The following is a 22,245-nucleotide window of genomic DNA, read 5'->3' as shown; positions in this document are numbered from 1 at the left end:
TTAAAAATTTTCTAATACCTTCCACACCATTTGCACCATATCTACAAAGCACACAGAAGACTATGGCACAAAATACAGACACTACCACTATGGCAATTATTTCTTCCAGCGGTACCACCTGGACAATCTTAACTGTCGGTCTTCAGCATAACCTTTCAATATTATTTCCTTTGTCTCACTTTTAGGCAATTTTGTTATACTATATGGGCATATAGGTTTATAATCAGGTAACATATAATTCTGTGGACAATAGGTAAGTATGTTAGACCAGTCATGGCCCAAATATTTCTGCAACAATTCTTTGTTCAAATGGCAACACAACGTACAATAAAAAATTTTCTTGTTATTCATAAAACCATAATGTACGTTTGTGGCTGTAACACCCTCTAAACAAGGTCCTTTACACCCTGAATATTTTCTCAGAATAATGCAGCAGGTACAATTTTTACATATACCCCTCTTATTGTCTACTAATTCAAATTGTCTACATCAATCATAATCTACAGTATCCATACATTTATCATTTCATTATCCATTCCTCTGACTGAACATTGGGTTCATGGAATACCCTCTAATCACCTCAACTGACTTTACTTAGATATACAAAGAAATACTGAACAGAGTAAGAAGGTAGAAATCTACACTATTTTTTTTTTTACTTACTCAGCAGCTCTCTGGACATCAGTGGAGTCTGGCGTCAGGTGTGGAGATATTGGGGCATCCCGGACGCTAACCACCAGAAATGTTGGGGTATCGGGGTTCACCGATACTTCTATCAATCACCTTCAATGTCAGTCAGATCTTCCTTTATTTTCAGTCGACTGGTGAACAGAAAAGTACTCAACACCTGTATGATATAATGCGGAGCAGCTTTTATTCCGTTCCAATTTGAGACCGCTTCAGTGTCTATATATATACATGTAAGTCTAGGGGTATAGATGCTGAACAACCAATTATAAGACGTTAAATTATGAAAGAAAGTCAATCATAATTATATATATTTAGTTTTCCAACAAAGTTCAAACAATTCTTTCTTCTTTATGCGTTATCTCTTTCCAGGTTTTCTGCCAATATTCTTGTGCTGCTCTGTGAAGAATGTCTCGCTTTGCTGCGTGTCCTTGGTCTGTTTCTGTTCATGGGAACATCCTGCTATGTAGTTTCACAACCTTGAATAATTTGTCTTTTAAACTGAACATAATATCTGCTAATTTCTCTTAAGGTTATAGCATAACATATTAGTTTCTAAAGCTTAATATATGAATGATATTAAATCAATAATCATACAATTTCACTCTAACAATACTGTTGCCTAATCTTTTGCCACTATTGGTGCACACACAACATTTTGAGAGAGTATATGTGCCTCTGACAGATATTGCCTACAACTTATCTCCATACTCTCCCTCCAACACACCACATAAAAAGATAACAAATGCACCACATAACTAAATAATTACCATTCACACACTAATCACACACAATAAACACAGACAGAGCCTAAAGCAAAAATCACAACAAACGGTTAGTAAATACATGTTAATGCAACAAAGAAACACAAGACAACGCTTAGGGGGGAAATCAATTGTCTGTGGAGGCAGAAGAGGAATATGTCTCAAGTGGATGTGACTTCCTTTGCTTTCTGTGTTCTCTAGTGTGACTGCTGTGTAGAGTGGGTGAAGTAACCATATGTCTGGAGGTCTAATAATTGATAAAATGTTAACTGTTTTATTGAAGAGTCAGTAAATAAAAATGAATTATCGTATATATAGACATACCTTTTAGTATAATTTACTGTTTACATTCAACAGTGGAACGCCTGTAAAGTACAAAATAGTAGACCCAACCTGTTCCATAACTAAACGTGGCATCTTCAGTAAGTGTGTAAAAAATACTGAAGTCTTTGTTTTGAAACCAAATCAGGTTTATGGTGGTATTAAAAAAAACACATACTATACTGCCCACTGTAAATACCCCACCCCCCCCATAGTGTTGTTGATAGACAGAGGTGGTCCCAAGGCGACAACTGAGATGGTATCCTTCTCATCTTTTACAGAAACCAGATTTTGTTCTAAAGTGTACACTATACAATTTTTAAATTGTCACTTTAAACTTATCACTTGGGTATAAATTTACATTTTGCAGCAGTAATTGTTAATATATTTAAACCAAAATATATTACCCAATACTGTCCATTACCTAGGTAGCTGATCAAGACAGCCTACGTGAATGGAGCAAGATATATACAGTATCATAAAGAGAGAGCTATCTGCTTTGCAAGACTCTTTTAGAAACCTATGGGCTTTCATAGACATTGTTTTTAAATCAATACATCCGAAAGGAAAAGATATTAATTGCCATTTTATTTTTGCAACAAACTTTACTGAACAATAGCCTACATTTAGAAGTATAAAGCAAAATCTTTATGACAGTGTGCCTTAAATAGGACTATGTTTAACTATAAATAAAATGCATCAACACTAACTATAACATATCTATGAATAAAATATATATTCTGGAATGAATGTACTGTTTTATCACTTACTATTTTATTATTATTTCATATAGAATGCACATTTCTACAGATCCATTTGGGTAATTTATCTTCTGCACCAATGGAAGAGCACTGGTGTGTCAAATCTTATCAAATTATTATTAATTACAAATTAGGTTAAATGTGACCGGTTATTTGATGCTCATTTAGGACAAAGGAATTGATGCAGCAACACAGTTCAAAGTTCTGAGCAAATGACAATTCTCATTTTGTGTGCTTTTTTTCTGCATGGATATTTGAACCCTTGCTGTAGTTTAGGATTGGTAGCAAAGACAAGAAAGGGGCTCAGAGCAGCATAGCAGGAAGCAAGGAATAGTCGAGTATTACTCACATCAGGATTCACATTTGTCATAGTTAGGGTGTATATCCACATAGAGTTGTCCATGCCAAACAACAGAACATACATCACAACTAGCATAATTACCGCTCTGCAAGCCTTGTACTCAACTGTCTTGCTTTGAACTTTTTCTGAGCTGCGCATGCCTTTCATAGCTCTTGCATGATTGTTGAGCACAAATACAATATAAGTGCTGGATATTGTCATTAACCCCACAGATATGACTTCCCGGACTACAGATACTAATCCATTCATAATATATGACATATGGCCCAGAAAGTCCACATCACAGTACACTATGCGCAGTGTGTATGGTGAGAGGGTATCATTGGACCTGGCTCGTGCATACAAAATGCTTGAAGGGTAAAGAGACATATTCATTCCTAGAAGAATTACCATTATGACTGATACATTTGGGGTCACTATTTGTTTGAGGTATTTCCACTTTGTAGTGACTGGAGCAATAAGAATGCACTGGTGACAGCTAAGCAAACTGGTTATACAGATGGACATGGCCCTGCTTACTCGGTATATATAAATAATAAATTTACATTGTCTGTCATTCAATAAGTCTTCGAGACCAATGGAGTTCAGAGCCTGTGGAACCACACGAGAGAGCAACACAAAAACATTGGTTAGTGAGAGAGTCATCAAAATGGTGTTCGTTGGTAAGAGCTTCTTCTCTAATATCTTAATGTATGCAAATTTCAGCAGAATGAATATATTTCCAGGAATCCCAAACACCAACAAAAGAAAGAATCCAACAGATTTGATAAGATGGTGAAATTCCATAGTATTTTCTCCCAGGTACTGGGATTTACTGTCTGTTAATAGAAATAAAACATGTTGTTTGCCAAAAATAACAATGATAAAGGTTAAGAAAATTAACATACGATTTACATTTCAACTTTTGTTAATTGGAAACAAAGCTACCATGACAACACAAAGTCATCATCTTATCCTAGAAAAACAAACATTTAATTTGCACCAATTAAATGGATAATTAAAGTTTCAAATCGTAAATAAATGTACATCTGGAATTGAAATAGTTGTGCCATCAAAAAAAATACACACTTGAAAAATTATAGGTCAGGTGTTTCCAAATAACAAGTTTAAATACTCGAATCAAAAAAGTTTCTTATTACTCTTTGTTCAAAATATGATAATAACTTCATAAGTGTATTGTCCCTCATAAAAATCCAACGTTACAACTTGTGTAAAATTTCTACTTTTGTTATAAATGGTAAGTCAGGATATTAGGTATACTTTGGCATTGTCACTTCAACAGTAATAAATTATAACTGTAATATAACCCACCTGTTCCTCAAAGCCTACCAACCTTACATCTAACCTGTTCTCCCCTCCCGCCTCCTGGCACTTTTCTCTGCCATATATGTCAACTGGCTCCCTTTGTACCTGAGTTTTGTTCACCCTCCCTTAGGATGTAGGCTCATGTGAGCAGGGCCCTCTTCCCTCCCGTGTCCATATCGGGTCTTCTGCTCTGTCTTTACTGCATTAGCCTGCCTGGAGCTTCTGAAGTTTTGGTTTTTTTGTTTACTGTTCAGTAATGTTTTACCCTGTATAGTCTACTGTTTGTGCAATGTACGGCGCTGCGGAACTCTTGTGGCGCCTAACAAATAAAGGATCATAATAATAATATAATATAATATAAATACCACTATATCAGATCATAGTTTACTCATACTTGCCTACTCTTCCGGAATGTCTTGAGACTCCCAAATTTCAGTGCGTCATTACACCTAAACCAATGTGCTTAAGTAACAGGAGTGGGGTGAGTTAAAGGAGATGTATTTAAGAATGACAATTGGAACATTAATCTTCAAGACTAAACTTTGCTATGGTGCTTGTCTAAATGATGACAATGAGCTAGATTATGCTGCATTTGCACCATCCACGAACATGACATTATAAATAAGTATAGCACAGCTAGATTTTGGCAACGTGTATTCAATCCTGTCACATATCTAAATAGCACTAGTTCCATCTTTTCTATTTTTAATAAGTATATGGAAAGAATCCATGGCAGAAACAGTGCTTGACAAATTGTGTACATGATTTTTAGCATGTACAGCGCTAACAATTAAGATACTCTCAATTAAATAGACAGTTCTTATAACCAGCTTAGTGTCTTGACTAGAAATGGCACAGCAATATATTAGCAGCCAATTTAAAGTAAAATAAGTTCACCAATCTGTGCTGGAATATCTCTGAGAAACAGTGACTGCTGAAAGGGGAAGGCTGACAAATTTTAGATCGGGAGGCAAGACTCAACTCAGCAGCTTATAAGAAACATTTTAAACAGAAAGAAAAATGCAGGTAGTCTTGTGACCCAGCCAAAGGTAGCCCACTATGGCACCGGCCCCCCTGCCCCCAAGGCCTGCATGTTCCTTTGGAAGATTGGTTGTCCGGAAACTCCCGATCATATATTACCTTTCCTTACCTGGTTCTTGTGAGATCGGTACATTTTCTTGTAAACATGTTTTCAAAAAAGCTTCCTTTTGAGACACATTTGGTATTGCTGTATGTATTATTGTATATACTGAGAATCATGGACACAATTGATTATAGACCTTTATTGTTTATTGTTGCACAGTAACTTAGTGGGACATGGCGACTCATGCATTGGTTTTCTTTTTCACTATTTCTTACAATTTTTAATAGAGTAATGTTTACATACATTACTCTATTATTACTCTATTATACATTATTTACATACATTTCGTTTACTTAAAGCCATAGAAACTATATTAAAGGGATAATAGGTATCAATAAACTATATAACTCCTAATAAGGCTATGTGAATTTAAGATAAACAATGGAACCCATACAAAATGGAACACATGATAAGTATAAATAAAACAAAAATAATAGGTGTCAATGAATAATATTACCCATAAAGAGGGTCGTCGCTAGAGGTGAGTGATTTGCTTTTGGAGAAATCCGACAAATCCAAAGTTTGGGACAGTGAGACAAACCAAACCATGACACTAAATTGCTAAATTCATATCTGAAAGCGAGGCAAAGGCTAATTTATGCGTGTTTTTGATTGAGATCTTTTATACATAACCTGCCCTCCTGTTCTTAACTGTCATTCTAGAATTGATAACATGTGGGGACATGTATTGCTGGAATTGTGTGCTGATAAAGTGGGTTGAAGAAGGTTGGACAGGGCGAAAAAGGCACTCAATGTGTAATGAACTAGTTGTGATTTTACTGCAGAAATCTTTACAATTTATTACAGATCACATTCTGCTGGAATTGTGTGGAAGTGGGTATGAAAGAATGAAGAGTAGACAATCGGTGACTACTGGTAGAAATACTAGTATATTAGTATAAAATGTAGAATTTAGTAAACTAATTAGGAGTCCACAAAAGTATTTCTTGATTTTAAAATACTTTGATAAATGTAAAGGTTATTGTTTTAGGGGCAATAACTGGCCAAAAAACAGGGTGCTGTATTTGACTGTAATTAATGCTCACAAACAAAACAAATTATGTCTTGATTTTAATATCCAAGTGTTTATATACCAAAGCTATTCTGTGAGGGTCAGTATCATATCTGTACTAGCAAGTGGGCAAAAAAGCTGGGGACTTTTATATATTATATTATGGAGCAGAGTCTGAATTACAATGTAAGAAACACACTTTTCTCTATCTCATTGGACGTTCACATGGTGTGGTGGCAGCTACAAGTAGCTCCAACGTCAAATACTAGTACTTTTTAAGCTCTAAAAAATACAGCATGTCAATTGCATATAGTGCATATAGTGTACGTGCTATACAATAGTGCTATTAAATAACTATTGAACAATTCATATATACTTCCAAAATGTACATTTTTATTTCAGACCACATTATTTCGCCTTTCCTATAATGTGTATGTATTTCATGTATTAATCTATTTTGTTTCTTTTGATCAGTTTTAGTATTGTGGAATTGTTGCTTCATTCCATATTTGGCTGCAGAATTTTGCACATTTCTCTAGCAGAATTTGACCTTTAGCCTTCCACGTGGAATTTCACCTATGGATTCTGATAGGTCCAGAATCCTTACTTTTACCTGAACCATATCACAGAATTAATTGACAATGTTGTCTTTCCAGCTTTGAAATACATAATTTACAGATACACTGTGGAATTCCATTCCATACAATGATGCAGCAGTAGTACAACTTGCAGGTCGTATTGCTGGAACTTCTAACTTCTACAAATTGGTTCAACACAAAAATTCAATTCACTTGAAATTTTAGCAAAAATTTCACTTATAAGTTCACTCATCTCTACATGCAAAATAATCCTTTAATCCTTCATTCAAGCCCATGTGAACAAACATGAAACATGATAAACTTATACAACTGAAGGCTGAACTTACCATGGCAAAACTGATGTGTTATCTTATAGGCAGCCGTATGCTAAGTAGCAATAGAATAGTTATACTTGTATATATATATATCTCAATATGTCTCTGTTGTAATACCACTTGGGACTCATTAAAACATGTAATGATATTTATAACAAGCAGTTTTGTTTTTAATAATTAAAACATTTGGAATCTTGTTTTAACTACTTGTGCTCAGACTTTTTAATGTTTCCAGTACAGTTCCAGAAAGTTTGCATATATTTTACCACTTATAAAATATGCACTTTACCAAACAAGTGTGAAATTTATTGGGAAACAATTTACTTATTTATTTTGCAATAAAATGATATATGGTATAAATAATATAAACAACCCTTCTCAAGCATTTGTTGTAATTGCCAAACACAAGCGACAGTAAAAAACAAATGTTATTTAAATCAAATACCAACTTTATTTAGCCCTAGAAGTATGCAAGAGGTGAGTGGATGCATTTACAGGAGCCTGTAATTCCCCCTCTAGAGGGAATCATCAAAATTGCTATAAATTGCCAAAAATTGTGAATTCATTATCCAAATTCTCTAATCTGCCAAACAGTATTTTTTTTTTTCAAATTAAGCAAATTGTAGTGATTTTGATAGATTATGGATGATCTGTAAAAAAAGGATATATACCAGCATCTGTTTTGTAATTTTATCAAAGCTTTTTCTGGGACTCCCCTTTACCACCAGCCAATCAAAGTACACCAATGGGGGCAACTGTTGGTGCCAAAGAAAAGTCCTGCACACTGGCTATGCTAACGGTAAGCAGGATAAAAAGATCGCAGGAGAGGGGTCACTTTGCCAGGGCTTCTAGCGTAGCCCCGGCATGGTGCATCTTAGCGGTACCTAAATATGCATCACTGCGATGTGCAGCAATGTATATTTAGCTGTACCACATCTTATGATGCATAGACCCCTTAGTGGCTTAGAATCCTTTCTTGGAGCTGGTTAGGAAACATTTTTCTTATTATAGCTGAGGATTGTTTAAGTGCAACTGTACCACAGTTTGTGTAAGTATCTGCATATGTGTACATTTAATTTAGTTTCATTATCAAGACACCAGCGAGACAATGTAGGTAAATACAGTATAGTAAAAAGTAAGTGCACTGCGAAAAGTGTAAAATGGAATGATGCAAAAGGAGAGGTGGCCCCTACATTCTAAGAAGATGGTGGATTAAGTCTGGTAATAAGCTGTGTTTGACCACAGTTGTTGTTTTATTACTGATCTTGACTATTTGAATGCTTCATCCACGCGGTGTGCCTTTATTTTGGACTTAAATATGAGAAAGAAGAGTTTAAGGAGAGAAAGAGCAGTTGAAAAAAAGGTGACAATGGTACACACCACAGGAACCTGTACATTAGCTGTTAAAAAGAGGTTGAAGGTTAAGTTAAACCAGCAGACAAGGGTGGTTACCTGATAGTGTTGAATACTGAGGATTATATCCAGGAATCCTTAAGACAGCTCAATAATGATTTTTTTTTATAGAAAATTAAAAAACTAATCCAACTGGCTTATTCTTTGTGGAATTTAAATCTATTCTACAGGTTGCACTCATCGATGGGGCAATATCCATGGAGGAGATGGGTTTTCTGTTTGCTGAGCACCCAGTGATCCCCACATTTTATTACTTACCTAAGATATATAAATCACTGTTATCACCACCTGAGAGGCCTATTGTTTCTGGTGTAGGGTCACTTACTTCAAATCTTTCGTTGTTTATAGATTACATTTTACAAACCCACAACATGTCACTGAGATGTATATTATGGATACCACAGATTTTTTGAATTTCATTTCATCCTTAAATGGCAGGAAGACTTTCTATTTTTAAAATGTGATGTTGAAGCAGCAATCATCCCATCCCACAGTTTCACCGAGGAGCAGGTTATGCCATATGCCGATATCTTTGTCACCAGTTTGAAATCTTCTCTAGACTTCCAGACACACAGGACCCCGGCATCGTCAGCCGTCACCAGGTCAGCTGCCATGTCCTTGCCACCGTTCGTCTCACAGGCAATACACTAATACACCACATGAAAAGAATTTAAGTGCAATAAAGCATTTTCTTGATAAAGATGATAATCTAAATGTGACATGACATGGGTTTGTTTTGGACTCACCAATTTAATTTAAAGATTCATGGAACAGCCATGGGCACTTGGCTCGTCCTAAGCTTTGCAAACCTTTATATGGGGTTGTTTGAGCAAATGTATATCTGGGATGGTGGCTATGAGCCATACTTAGTGCTTTATGGGAGATATGTAGATGATTTACTTTTAGCTTGGCACAGGGATGTGGATTCTTCTATACACCTTGTTAACCATTTGAACACTAATAATTTGGGTTTAAAATTTACTAGTAATTCAAGTAGGCACCATATCAATTTCCTGGATATTGCCTTATCGATTGAGCTAGGTAATATTGTAAGTAAAACATACCAAAAAGAATTGGACAGTAATACGTTACTTTAGGAGTTGTCACCTTGAAAAATGGAAGAACATCCCAAAAGGTCACTTGCTGAGGTTGTGAAGGAACTGCAGCTTAGAACTGGATTTTTTCAACAAGTCAAGACACTCTTGGATTCATTTAAAGACCAAGGTTATTCGCAGTGTCTTTTGGATAAGGCATTTTCTGACACAAAATTGATGAGTAGACAAAAGCTACTCGAAAATAAGGATAGAGTCAGTAAAGATTTAGGTGGTAGCTCAATGGATGTCAAAAAATGTTTTTTTGTGAGTCAATTTAACTCATACTCTAGTCAGAGTAAATGGATTATAAAAAACAAAATTTCAATTCTAGACTATAGTAAAGTGCTTATGTCCTCAGTATGTAGTAATCCTAGAGTTATTTTTAGAAGAGGTTTGACCATAAAAATTAGGTTAGTGCCACGTCCGAATAGAGGCGGTGTATGGACCTGGCAACACGGGACCAGTGCCCAGCCATGGCTTCCACAGGTAGGTGTAGCACACAGTTCTGCTATGCAGAAGGGCTTTGCCTTCTCTGTATTTTGCGGAGCCATAATGGACAACTCTACTTCCTTTCAGGTTGCAAAGAAGTGCGGAGGAAATCCTGGGACAGAAAGGAGGTTCAGGCTGTGGAGAAGCACCTGATGAGGTTTATACAGACTTGCCGGGTATCCGGAAAGCGAGACTGTGTTGTGTGCCTCATGTCTGAACCATCCATACTCAAGGATCGGAACTGGTCAGGGGTGAAATTCTATATAAAGAGCCATATAACAGCTTTAAAGAGGCATCAAACTTGTTGAAATGATGCAAAGTGTTTGAACAGGACTGCAGCCTCCAAGGTTAAGTGTCGATGTAAGCGGGCATACAGATGTCCTCAGACAGCCAGGATACAAAAAACTTTCCTTACTGTTGTTATTATTTATTCATTTATGTATGCGGGAATGTGGATGTCCTCAGACAATCAAAATAAAAGAAAATTTCCCCATCTTGCAGTCCGTGTCAGGACTTTATGCAAAGTCAAAGTGCAAATCTCATGTGGTTACTCTGGTGACAAACCACTACTACAAATACCCCTATGATTGTTCTGTCAACAGGGAATTGGGAAAGGGTTGTCTCTATACTCCATGTTCCAAACATGGGTCCTCTAGCTGCAATAAAAACAAGTATGTGTGTGTGTGTGTGTGTGTGTGTGTGTGTGTGTGTATGAGAGAGGAAGAATTTGTGAATCAAGATGTACATAATAGGCCCCTTATCTGCTTCAGCACCTCCTCTGTCACATTCACTCCCACCTTGCTGCCAGACACCACATCTACCAAAATCTCCCCTCCATGCTTCCAGGAAGCTTACTCCATCACATTCCCCGTTCCCTGCTGCCAGACACCTGATCTACCATACTCCCCACTCCCTACTGCCACAATCCTCCTTCCCTTCTTCCAAGGCACTGCATATGTCATGCCCACTCTCTCTATTACACACCAATCACATTATTCCTACCTGCTGCAAGACATACTATCTGCCCCACTCCTCCTCCTTACTTCCAGGAATCATATCTGCCACAACCCCCCTCCCTGCTTCCCTACACCCCATCTGCCACATTCCTTGCTGCCAGACACCTTCACTACCAGTCTTTCCCCTCACTGCTGTCAGAATTACTACCCATCTGTTTACTTCCTCCTTCTGCCTGTTACAGTTAAATAATTGGACAAAGGGGGTGATTAATAATTTCTGTACTCTAAAATCAGTTGCAATGAATACACAACCTAATTATTATCATAACAACATGTAAATAAATGTAATGTGTGTCTATTGTTTCATATAAAATATAAAGTGGTATCTAAATCATGTTACATACACCTAAAGAACATTTCCAGAATATGCACATATCTGACACAAGACACCACAAAAACATTAATTCATGCACTCATCATCTCCCGCATCGACTATTGCAATTCCCTCCTTACTGGTCTTCCCAAAGTCAGACTTGAACCCCTACAATCTATTTTGCACACAGCGGCTAGATTGATTTTCCTTACAAACCGTTATTCCTCTGCTGAGCCACTCTGTCAGTCTCTACATTATCTGCCTGTATTTCAACGAATCCAATATAAAATTCTTCTACTAACATACAAGGCCATCAATAAAATTGCACTGACATACATTACCTCACTTGTCTCGAAATATCTCCCAACTCGACACCTCCGTTCTGTACAAGATCTACGTTTCTCCTCCACTCTCATCACATCCTCCCATTCTCGGTTGCAGGATTTTTTCCGGGCTTTGTGGAATTTCCTCCCACGCACAATAAGACTTTCCTGTAGTCTTCAAACCTTCAAGCGTTCACTAAAAACCCACCTCTTCAGACAAGGTTATGATATTCCTCAACCGCCATCTTAATTTCCCTAGATTACCCTATTACCATCCTCTACACAGCTAACACAAGACAACAACCCTCTGACCAACATTGCAACACACACAGCCCACTCAATACTTTTACCTTTGCATTCTAGCTGGTCCATTGTGCAATATGATGTAGCACATGCCCTTGTGTTTCTAACTCCCATTGTCCTATAGATTGTAATCTTGCGAGCAGGGTTCTCTTACCTCTCTGTCTGTATGTATTGCCCAGTATTGTCTTATTAATGTTTGTTCCCAATTGTAAAGCGCTACGGCATTTGCTGGCGCTATATAAATAATTGTTGATGATGATGATGATGAAAGTGGTAAAGAGGCTAAATAATGTTTACAACTTACAAATTAAATCGAGTTTGGTATCAATCTGTTCATAATTGTATGAGAATGTTTCCAGTGTCATTTCTCTAGCACTCACACTTTGCGAACACTAGTTATAAATAATATCACTTTTTCAGTCACCAAATAGTCAGTTCACAATGATCATAAAAAATGTATACAGGTCTAGCAACTAGAAACTGGAGAAAGACATCTGGCAATCTCAAAAAACAATGACCAGAGAAAACCACCAATGCCACGTTGAGTTCTTGGGAGGTCAAGACCATTCGACCTATGAACGAAGACCTTAATACTACAACTATGTATTTTTGTGATATCACCGCTTTTTACAACTGTACTGTGTATAAAATGTTCACCTCTGGCTTTGGAAACCAGAGCGTTCAGATTAAAGCTTGAGTTGGTGCCAATGAGCGCAAGTGTATGTATACCAAACTTTGCCTTGAAATTCTTTGCTAATAAAACCTTTGGAACCACAGCAATCGTATCGGAGAATCTTTATTGCTGACAATACATACCAATATAGCATGCCAGACACCCATTCTGCCACTCTCTCCATTTCTGCTGCCAGACATCACAAATACCACACTATACCTCACTGCTGCCATGCTGCTATAAACACCATCTGCCACACTCCTACTCCTGCTGCTAGACATCCCTTTGACCACACTCCCCACTCCCTGCTGCCAGACACCCCATCTACCACACTCCCCCCTCCCTGCTTCCTTGCACTCCAACTGTCCCACTCACGCTCTCTTCTACACAGCAACTGCATTCCTCCCCTGCTGCTAGACACACATCTGCCACACTTCCCTTTCCTGCTTCCAGGAATCATATTTACCAAAACCTCCATCTGTGCTTCCATTCATCCCATCTGCCATACTCCCTGCTGTCAGACACTCTCACTGCCAGTCTTCTCCCTCACTGCTGCCAGAAACGCCATCTATCCATCTACTGCCTCCTTCTTCTAGACACCCTATTTGTCACTCTCTCCCTTCCGGCAGCCAGACAGCAGTAATGCCACACTACCCCTCCCTGCTGCCATGCTGCTAGGCAAACCCATCCTGTTGTGAGATACCCCAACTGGCACACTACCCCTTCCTGTTGCCAGATACATTAGATTCCACTCTCCCACCCCCTGCTGCCAGATACACCATCTGTCACATTCCTCCTTCCTGCTACCAGACAACCCAACAGATAAACTCCCCCTCCCTATTCACTGCTAGTCACCCGATGCTGACGCTGGCCCCACCAACAAATTGTTCCTATCTACTGCTGTACCTCACCTGCCACAATTTTCCCGTAATAGACTCTATGCTCCTTACATATCTTTAAAAGCTGAACTTGAGGTCTTAGGAGAGAGAAGACAGAGAGAAAAGACAGAAAATAGAGAAAGAAAGAAGAGATCATGGTCAATTTGTTATAAGCAAGTATAGTATTTTTATATATTACCTGTATTATAAACTTATTCATACTTTACTATTTAGAATTAAAAATAGCCTTTTAAGTGAAAAACATTAATACATTCGCCCATGAGCATGACGTAATTCTACGGGGACATCATATTATTCATTCATCGGAATCGTTTGTAGTGTGTACTGTAAGCAGTCGGTGTGAAGAGTGTGTCGAGGAGCACACTATCGGTGTGATTATGTCGAGGTATGTGGTGTCGGGGTTCTCAGCATCGCATTAAGGTACCCAACCTATTTCTTTGGGTATCTATGTAACATTTCACAATGGATCTGGAGAAGGTAAATTACTTTCTACTTGCTAAGTTACTCTAGCTGGTTTAATCAATATATAACAAACATGAAATTGATTTGCTAATGGAGAGGGTGAATTATCTCTGGTCTAGAATTAAGTACACCTGTTGAATTTTATTTTTTTTAGTTGCATTACATAAGAAAAGAGCAATCTACCTTGCATATATCAAATTATACTAATACCTCATTACATTTCTTCTTTTTAGATAGCTCACATTACCTTTTTGAGCCATGACATGAAAAAAACAACTGTTTTGAATACAATACTATGGAATTCTATTGTTACAACACCTGCAATGGTACTTGCCATATGTTAACAGACAGAACAGAGTGCAGTATACGCACAAGCATATGTGCAATATAAGAAAGCATACAAGAAAAAGTATATTATAAAATGAAATAACAACTCTAAACAGTATAATCTTTAATAAAAAATATGGATGGTTCAAAAAATATATAGATGGTTTCTATAACTTTTTTTACATTAAATACATAAATCAAGATGTTCTTAATGCGTACTGTACATACTTGCATACACATGTTTTGTGCTAGTTAGTGGCATGCTTATGTGTACTTTTCCCAACAAGGATGATACCATGTCAGTCAACACTATCAGTCGGCACTTACACCTGCCCTGTAGCTGGTGCAAGTGGTAAGGCTGAAACAAGTGTACTTAGAAAAAACCATGACTTCAATTGGCCCCATCTGCGTTGATACACCCTTGCTGTACATTGCCTATGTCCAGTTAGGGAATTTGGATTGCAGAGTATCAGTCAAAGGAGTAGTACTTTAGAAGAAAACAGTAAAAGTTTAATTAGATATGCATGAAGCAAAAGACAATGATCACACAAAATAATTTAAGAAGGCTATATTAATTCTTAAAGAATCAACATAGCTGCTTGACCTCATTAAAGTAAATTTGCACTGTGGTTTTATACTCTTTTTGTGACTTATCCTTAATGTTTTGTTTTTACTTTTTTATTGCAAGCACATTTATGTTATTTGTTAATTATGTTTTTGCTGTGCTATGCTGAAATAAGTATTTTGCATTTGTTATTAAGAAACTGCCTCGCATCAACCATGAAACATTATCTTCAAGGACTAACTATACACTTGCTGCCTAATATATCTGACCCCGTGACAGGTGCCATTGAAATGAGATAATCAATGTAATTAACTTCACTTGTCAGTGGTTTTATTTGTGTGGCTGATCAGTGTATAAATTAAACATATCCCAGAGAAATAGCATATAAAAACATAAAAATACATGCAAGAGTTGATAAAGCAGCTGCAGGAAAGGGAGATCATTTCATTCCTAGTTGCATGATTAAAACATCTGAAGATCCAATGACATAACTGTAGTCCCAATAATAAACATATATAGCCATGAATAGTATGTACAGCACCTGCAATCTGTGGTAAAGGGCTAAACCAATGTCGAAGTCATCAAATTGGATAAAATCATTTCAATTAATATTGAGCAGATTTGGTTGTCTTTGTCTGAAATTATGCATAGAGCACACTACGGCGTATAAGGGCGTATCCAGCCGCAACACTTGGCAATAACAGATTTTACACTTTTACTCACATTCACAAGAACACACACATTTGTAACTAGCACACATTAATTGAAGTTGCAACACATAGTTATTTATGTCAAAATATAGCAGTATTTATGTTTAGTATTATAAGTTATATGCATATTAGTGAAATCAAAGATTCAGGTTGCAGGAACTATGTCATGTTTAGTATCATTTAATCCACTTTTCATAAGCAGTTGTCCGGTTCATTCGCCAAAAAAATCACACATTGCATACTCTAGTTAGCAATGTTAGGGAATAAAAGTGAGATAGACTGTAAAATGCAAATAGACTAGCTGAAACTGGATTCTTGGCAGGAAAGTCTGAGCACATCCACTGAAGAGATGACCCCCACCTTTGGATATTTTGGTTTGAACTGACCTATGACCTGCAGTACACTGGATCTTCCTGAAGCCTGAACCAATAGAAGCAAGCCATATCATCTGCATTGTTTTACTGTATTCACTGACTGCATATAAGCAGGGGCTCTGGGCTTAGTGACCAGTCTTCTTTGACCACAGCCTTCAGACCTGAATGACTGTTCATTGGATTCAGAGCGCCTGCGATAAATAACAGCCATAATTGTTTTATTTCGCGTTATTATTCTGCTACTTTTGGATATTAAATTACTTTGTGCTTTGGAAACACAAATCGAGATTCGACAATTGCTATTGGATAGCAACAAAACGTGCATAACACCTCCAATTAGCAATTGCTTATAAGCCTGCAGATAGCGTCCATAGGTTTGTACTCCTAAACCAGAAAGCAGAGATTGCGCTAATTTTCAGCTGTCATTATAGGTGAATAATTTTGTCGTATAATTACCCGTCTCTGTTCATGACGGGTTCTCTATAATAAATGGGACTAGTAGATTATCACAGAGGATTTCTTTCAAAGTAAGTGGACAGGTTTCTGTTAAATTAGATGTCTTAAACCGCTATACATCCTCTCAGTGATCCCATGTTTATTTTCTTGAATGTCGTATATTTAGTTAGAGTGGTTTCCTGAATAGCGGTCACGTGATTATTGTCACTTTGTGGATTAATCAAAAGGATGTCCCAGCCTGCCGTAAACTTTTCTGATGCATTTCGTCCTAAGGCAGCGAACTTTCATGACGTCACTTTCATGGTCATGGTCAAGGTGTTCATTTAAGAAAGCTCCAGCTCCACAATGTACAAGCCTTTGTAAAGCACATTGTAGAGCTGGTACCTCCTTAAATGAACATCTTAACAAATATAAGAAAGCTACGTTTTCATAGCACCTCCGATTTCCCTTTCAGTACTACATTTACCTATCAATTAGTATCATCATCATCATCATCATCACCATTTATTTATATAGCGCCACTGATTCCGCAGCGCTGTACAGAGAACTCATTCACATCAGTCCCTGCTCCATTGGAGCTTACAGTCTAATTTCCTAATGTACACACACACATACAGACAGAGAGAGACAGACTAGGGTCAATTTTGACAGCAGCCAATTAACCTCTTAGTATGTTTTTGGAGTGTGGGAGGAAACTGGAGCACCCGGAGGAAACCCACGTAGACACAGGGAGAACATAGAAACTCCACTTAAATAAGGTCATGGATGGGAATTGAACTCATGACCTCAGCGCTGTGAGGCAGGAGTGCTAACCACTGAGCCACCGTGCTGCCCACATACCTATAGATAAAGCGGTGGTATTTGTTTTTCCGACAACAGTGTGACCAACAACGACTATATAGACAAAAAAATTCCGATTAGTAGAAGAGCAACAAAGATTAAATGCAGACTTACATGAAAACACACAAAGGATATTTCTGACGAGTCCCCATGCACACTGCTATAAATTGCATAGATACAGCATGCCGGCACTTGCTATAGATTTCTAGCACAAATTTCTCTGTAATTTCAAAATGGCTGCCTGTCATAACCTGAATTATATTCATACAATGGTGAGTAGCAAACTCACTACTCTTTGTTCAGCAGTTATATTTCTTGTAGTCAATTTATGAAAGCAGTAGAACTTGTTACCTCAGTAAATATCTATATCACTTGAAGTAGGTCATACTCAGTCTCTCAAACCTAACCACCCTTTCTACCTAATCTCTACTGTCCTTGCAAAGTATATGTTTGAACTCTCCTTAAATGGCTGCTGTTTTCCACTCTGTCCCATATGGCAGCTTCAGACTCCTGTTCTTCCTATCTTTACAATGTCTCTCTCACTGCTTTGTTGCTGTCTCTCTCTGCTTCAGCTGTTTTCTCTCACAAACTCAATGACTTCCTTTCTCAGCTTCACTGACTTCACACACTTCTCTCTCAGATCTCTCCTTACAGACTCTGACTCCACTGCCTGTTTTGGTGCCTTTTTCTCTCCCTTTGTGCAGGCACTGGACTGGCTTAACGCCTCCTCTCACGTCCCCCAAGCAGCAGTGGCGCTTTCTGTGAGATGTAGATATTCTCCTATCCTGGTGAATGCACAGTTGCACAGCTGCACCAGCGTCACAATTATTTTCAAGTGCTGATTTTATAGTAAATACCTATGTGTACAATCCAGATTCTTGCTCTTTTGGAAAGGTGGATTGATACCAAAGAAATACAAAACATTTCTTAGTGATGTTTACAAAATAACACACATTTGCTTTTATTTCACTTTATGCAATTTTAATAAAAAACATTTCTACTGGACATTTTTGGTAGATTTTCTTTGTCAGGAGGCATAAGCAAATTAATGGTATTTTCTGAAAATTCAAAGTCTCCTGAAAAAAACCCAATAATGTATAATTTGTGTAGTTACTGCATAAACAATTTACTGATTTTTTTTTATTAAGAGATTTTTGGATCAGCGGTGCAAAGCAGAATTCAACATTATATATGAATATGACCAAAGAAAACAGAAAAGCATTGTTAACTAACTAAATAAATATGTGTAAAGACAATAAATAGCTAAATATATTAAATCTATAACATAAATGATAAATTAGGCACATGATAATACATTATCATATTTTATTACATATTCAATTATTAAAAAGGGAAAATGTTAAGTTTAAGACACAAGACTATTCTAAAATGCATAGCAAATAGCAATAGTTTATAGAAAAACAGAGGAAGAATTAAAACATGTCCACTGGTGTTTTTACATAGGGGTCTAAAAATAGGAAAGCTAAATGAGAGTCATTAAAATAGTTTTGTAAGCCAGGAACACAGAATCTGCCCTTAGTTGCTCTTTGATATAAAGTTTACATTTTAACTCTGTGGGATATATTTACTAAACTGCGGGTTTGAAAAAGTGGAGATGTTGCCTATAGCAACTTGTCAGATTCTAGCTGTCATTTCGTAGAATGCACTAAATAAATGAAAGCTAAAACCTGACTGGTTGCTATAGGCAACATCTCCACTTTTTCAAACCCGCAGTTTAGTAAATATACCCCTGGGTCTCCTCCCAGCTCAAATGACAGTAGATATACATAATTTCTTTGAAAAAAGTTCAAGGGATCTCTTACTGGCAGTGATTGAAAAAGGCAGAGGAGTCAGGGAAATAGATTAATTTTCACAGTGTTGATCTCCCTAATCTAGGATATAGAATAGTGAGTAGTATGTTCAGCCATACTGTGGATATTATTCAGTCTGAGCTCAGTTTGCTACTTCCAGCTGCTGTACCTGGAGCTCTGGGATCCATCTTTAATAGTAGTAGTAAGTGAATTAGGGCAGTCTTTGAAGTATAATCTTGACAACCGGAATGTTGTAAAATTAAATGATAAATACAAGCTCTTAAGATTCTGGAAGAAAGCCAAGCTAAGTTATAAAACGACTTGCCACTAACATAATAAAAATACGAATAAGAAGGGTTTCAGACGTATAAAAATTTGGTGGCGACCACCCCTATACCAACAATTAAAGTTATTTCCATTGTGCATCTTGAGCCTGGTACATTTTCCTATTAGATAAATAAATGACAAATGACAAAAGTAACACTGCTGTTTTAACACTGCTGTTTTTTACTTGTATCATCTCTTATATAGTATAGTCAGGGTTTCCCAAACCCTGTCCTCAGGGCTCCCCAACAGTGCAGGTTTTCCATATCTCCTTGCTGGAGCACAGGTGTATTCATTACTGACTGACACATTGTAACAGATCCACAGGTAATCCTAATTATGTCAGATGTGATCCAGAAAATCCTCACTGTTGGGGATCCCTGAGGACTGGGTTTGGGAAACCCTGGTATAGATGACATAAACATAGCTTATGTAAAGAGGAGCAAAGTCATAGTTGATACTGTTGTACTGTACTGTACTGTAACTGTTGTACTGTTCTAACCCATAGGAAATTAAAATGACATCCAGTGAGTATCCAACATGTCTTTGACCATCTGTCTTCTGTCTCCTCCTCTGTAGGTTTCACTGAATGCATGATCTCAGCATATTAAATAGTAGTTTCCTTTTGTTGTTGTGCATATTGTAAGTATAATAAAGAATGAGTACAAGCTCTGACAAATATTCCATGGTGATAGTTGACACATTTGGCTTAGTAGGGTGAACCTGCAGAAGAAAGGTCCTAAACATACCATGGACCTATTTTTTTATTTAATTACTGCAAATGTAAAAATGTTATGGTGGCGACAGAGGGTGATGAAAAAAAATGTGCATACATTTAGAGGTATTTTTATTGATAAATCATTAACACATTTTAGCTACATTGGTTCAAATTTGGAGTTTGGTGTCACATTTGTCAGTTTACTCACATTTAACTTTAAAATGATACCTTACTAATTTTGTAAATTTAGATGTTGATATAATATGATGTTTTCCAAATCATTGTTCTTTTCTGATGAAATCTGGTGTAAATAAAGTATTTATTATAGTTACTTTCATTTGTTAATTGAAGAAAAATGCAATCAATTGTTATGAAGTGAATATAAAAGTACAGCTAGGCTTTTATTGTCCCTGTTTTTTACTCCTTCACTATAAAAGACATTAGGAGACTGCCAGAGAACTGTCAGAGTATTGTAAGATTTGTAAGCACCATTAACCATTTCTGATAACCAAGTTAAAATGTTGTATTTCCAACATAAGGCAACACAACTATTAATATCAGTGAAATTTAAAATGGGAAAAGATCCCTTATTATTATTTAACCTTTTCCTAAGTAACCATATAATTTTTTGAGTTTTGACTTATACAGCTTACAAAACCCATATTTTGTATGCCTTCTTTTTGCAGCACAGTCAGTTTTTTTTTCCATGACCTTTGTACCACCTGATGTAGTTTTGGGTTTGTGGCTATAATAACAATGGGGCTCAAAGCAGAATAGGAGGTCGCAAGAAATATCCTAGTGTCAATAGTTTCTGGGTTCACATTGGAGAGTGACAAAGTGTAGATCCACATAGAATTATCCATGCCATATAACGCAACATATAGCGCCACTAATAAATTAACTGCTCTAGAGGCCCTGTATTCTGCTGATCTAGTTTGACCCCGATCAGAACTACGTATAATTTTAATATTTTTGCCATGTTGATATAAAATATACACCATATAGCTGCTTGACAGAGCCATTAGTCCCACAAATATGATCTCCCGGATGACAGAAACTAGTCCATTTAACAAAAAAGAAACATATGTAAAAAAATCGGCGTCACAAAAAACCAAATGCAGTGAATAAGGCGAGGTATCATTTGATTTAGCCTTTCCATACAAAATAGTGGATGGATACAAAGATACATTCATGGCCAAGAGCAGGATCAGGATGAGTGCGACATTTTTAGATAACTTTTCTTTGAAGCAATTCCAATAACTGTGGCTGGGAGCAACAAGAACACACTGGTAGCAGCTAAGGAAACTAGTAACACAAATGGACATAGCCCTGCTTACTCTGAAGGTAAAAAGGACCATTTTGCATTCTGTATCATCTAGTAAGTCTTTAACACCAATAGCATCTAGAGCTTGCGGTATGACACGGGAGAAGACCACAAGAATATTTGACAAGGCTAGAACCATCAAAATGATGTTAGTTGGTAGGAGTTTCTTCTCAATTATTTTGATGTAGGTAAATTTTAACAGAATGAAGACATTTCCAGGAATTCCAAAAACCATCAAAAGAATAAAGCCCAGAGCTTTGATCAGAAGACGAGTCTCCATGTTTCTGCGAATAGAGGCACTAGCCCTGATTGAGTAATCACAGAGAACAATAAATATACATTATTATGACATTTTAACAATCTTTCAGAGTAGTTCAACACCTTCCTGCCACTAACTTATACCATTGGACTTTACAGTGGTGAGTATGCACAAGGTTATTGAAGCAACATTTTTTCACTATACCTGTCACAGACAGACATATAAACTGTCCCTTCAGTTTATATGTCATTATGAAAGTTTCATATGCTGCACTTTGCTGGCAG

At 37.0% G+C, this 22,245-nt stretch overlaps 2 protein-coding genes across 2 annotated transcripts; both read right to left on the bottom strand.

Moving 5' to 3' along the window:
- Window positions 1–2,729: 2,729 nt before the first annotated feature.
- Window positions 2,730–3,680, bottom strand: LOC142139940 (olfactory receptor class A-like protein 1). Its single transcript, XM_075197806.1, has one exon. The coding sequence runs from the start codon at window positions 3,678–3,680 to the stop codon at window positions 2,730–2,732; it is 951 nt and encodes a 316-aa protein (XP_075053907.1).
- Window positions 3,681–8,537: 4,857 nt separating this feature from the next.
- Window positions 8,538–21,982, bottom strand: LOC142139939 (olfactory receptor class A-like protein 1). The gene is made up of 3 exons (XM_075197804.1): window positions 21,098–21,982; window positions 9,182–9,328; window positions 8,538–8,579 (listed from the first exon to the last, which is right to left on the bottom strand). The coding sequence occupies exons 1-3, from the start codon at window positions 21,980–21,982 to the stop codon at window positions 8,538–8,540; spliced, it is 1,074 nt and encodes a 357-aa protein (XP_075053905.1).
- Between the last annotated feature and the right edge of the window lie 263 nt (window positions 21,983–22,245).

This window comes from Mixophyes fleayi, chromosome 2 (assembly GCF_038048845.1).
Source record: "Mixophyes fleayi isolate aMixFle1 chromosome 2, aMixFle1.hap1, whole genome shotgun sequence".
Taxonomy (NCBI): Eukaryota; Metazoa; Chordata; class Amphibia; order Anura; family Limnodynastidae; genus Mixophyes; species Mixophyes fleayi.
This window is presented reverse-complemented; position numbering and strand designations above follow the sequence as displayed.

Coding starts and splice junctions, on each gene's coding strand:
- LOC142139940 (XM_075197806.1), bottom strand. CDS start 3,680: ATGGAATTTCACCATCTTATCAAATCTGTTGGATTCTTTCTTTTGTTG.
- LOC142139939 (XM_075197804.1), bottom strand. CDS start 21,982: ATGGAGACTCGTCTTCTGATCAAAGCTCTGGGCTTTATTCTTTTGATG. Junction 9,329..21,097: donor ACCCAAAACTACATCAGGTG/GTACAAAGGTCA, acceptor GTGGTGTATTAG/TGTATTGCCTGTGAGACGAA. Junction 8,580..9,181: donor ATGGCATAACCTGCTCCTCG/GTGAAACTGTGG, acceptor CTCATATTTAAG/TCCAAAATAAAGGCACACCG.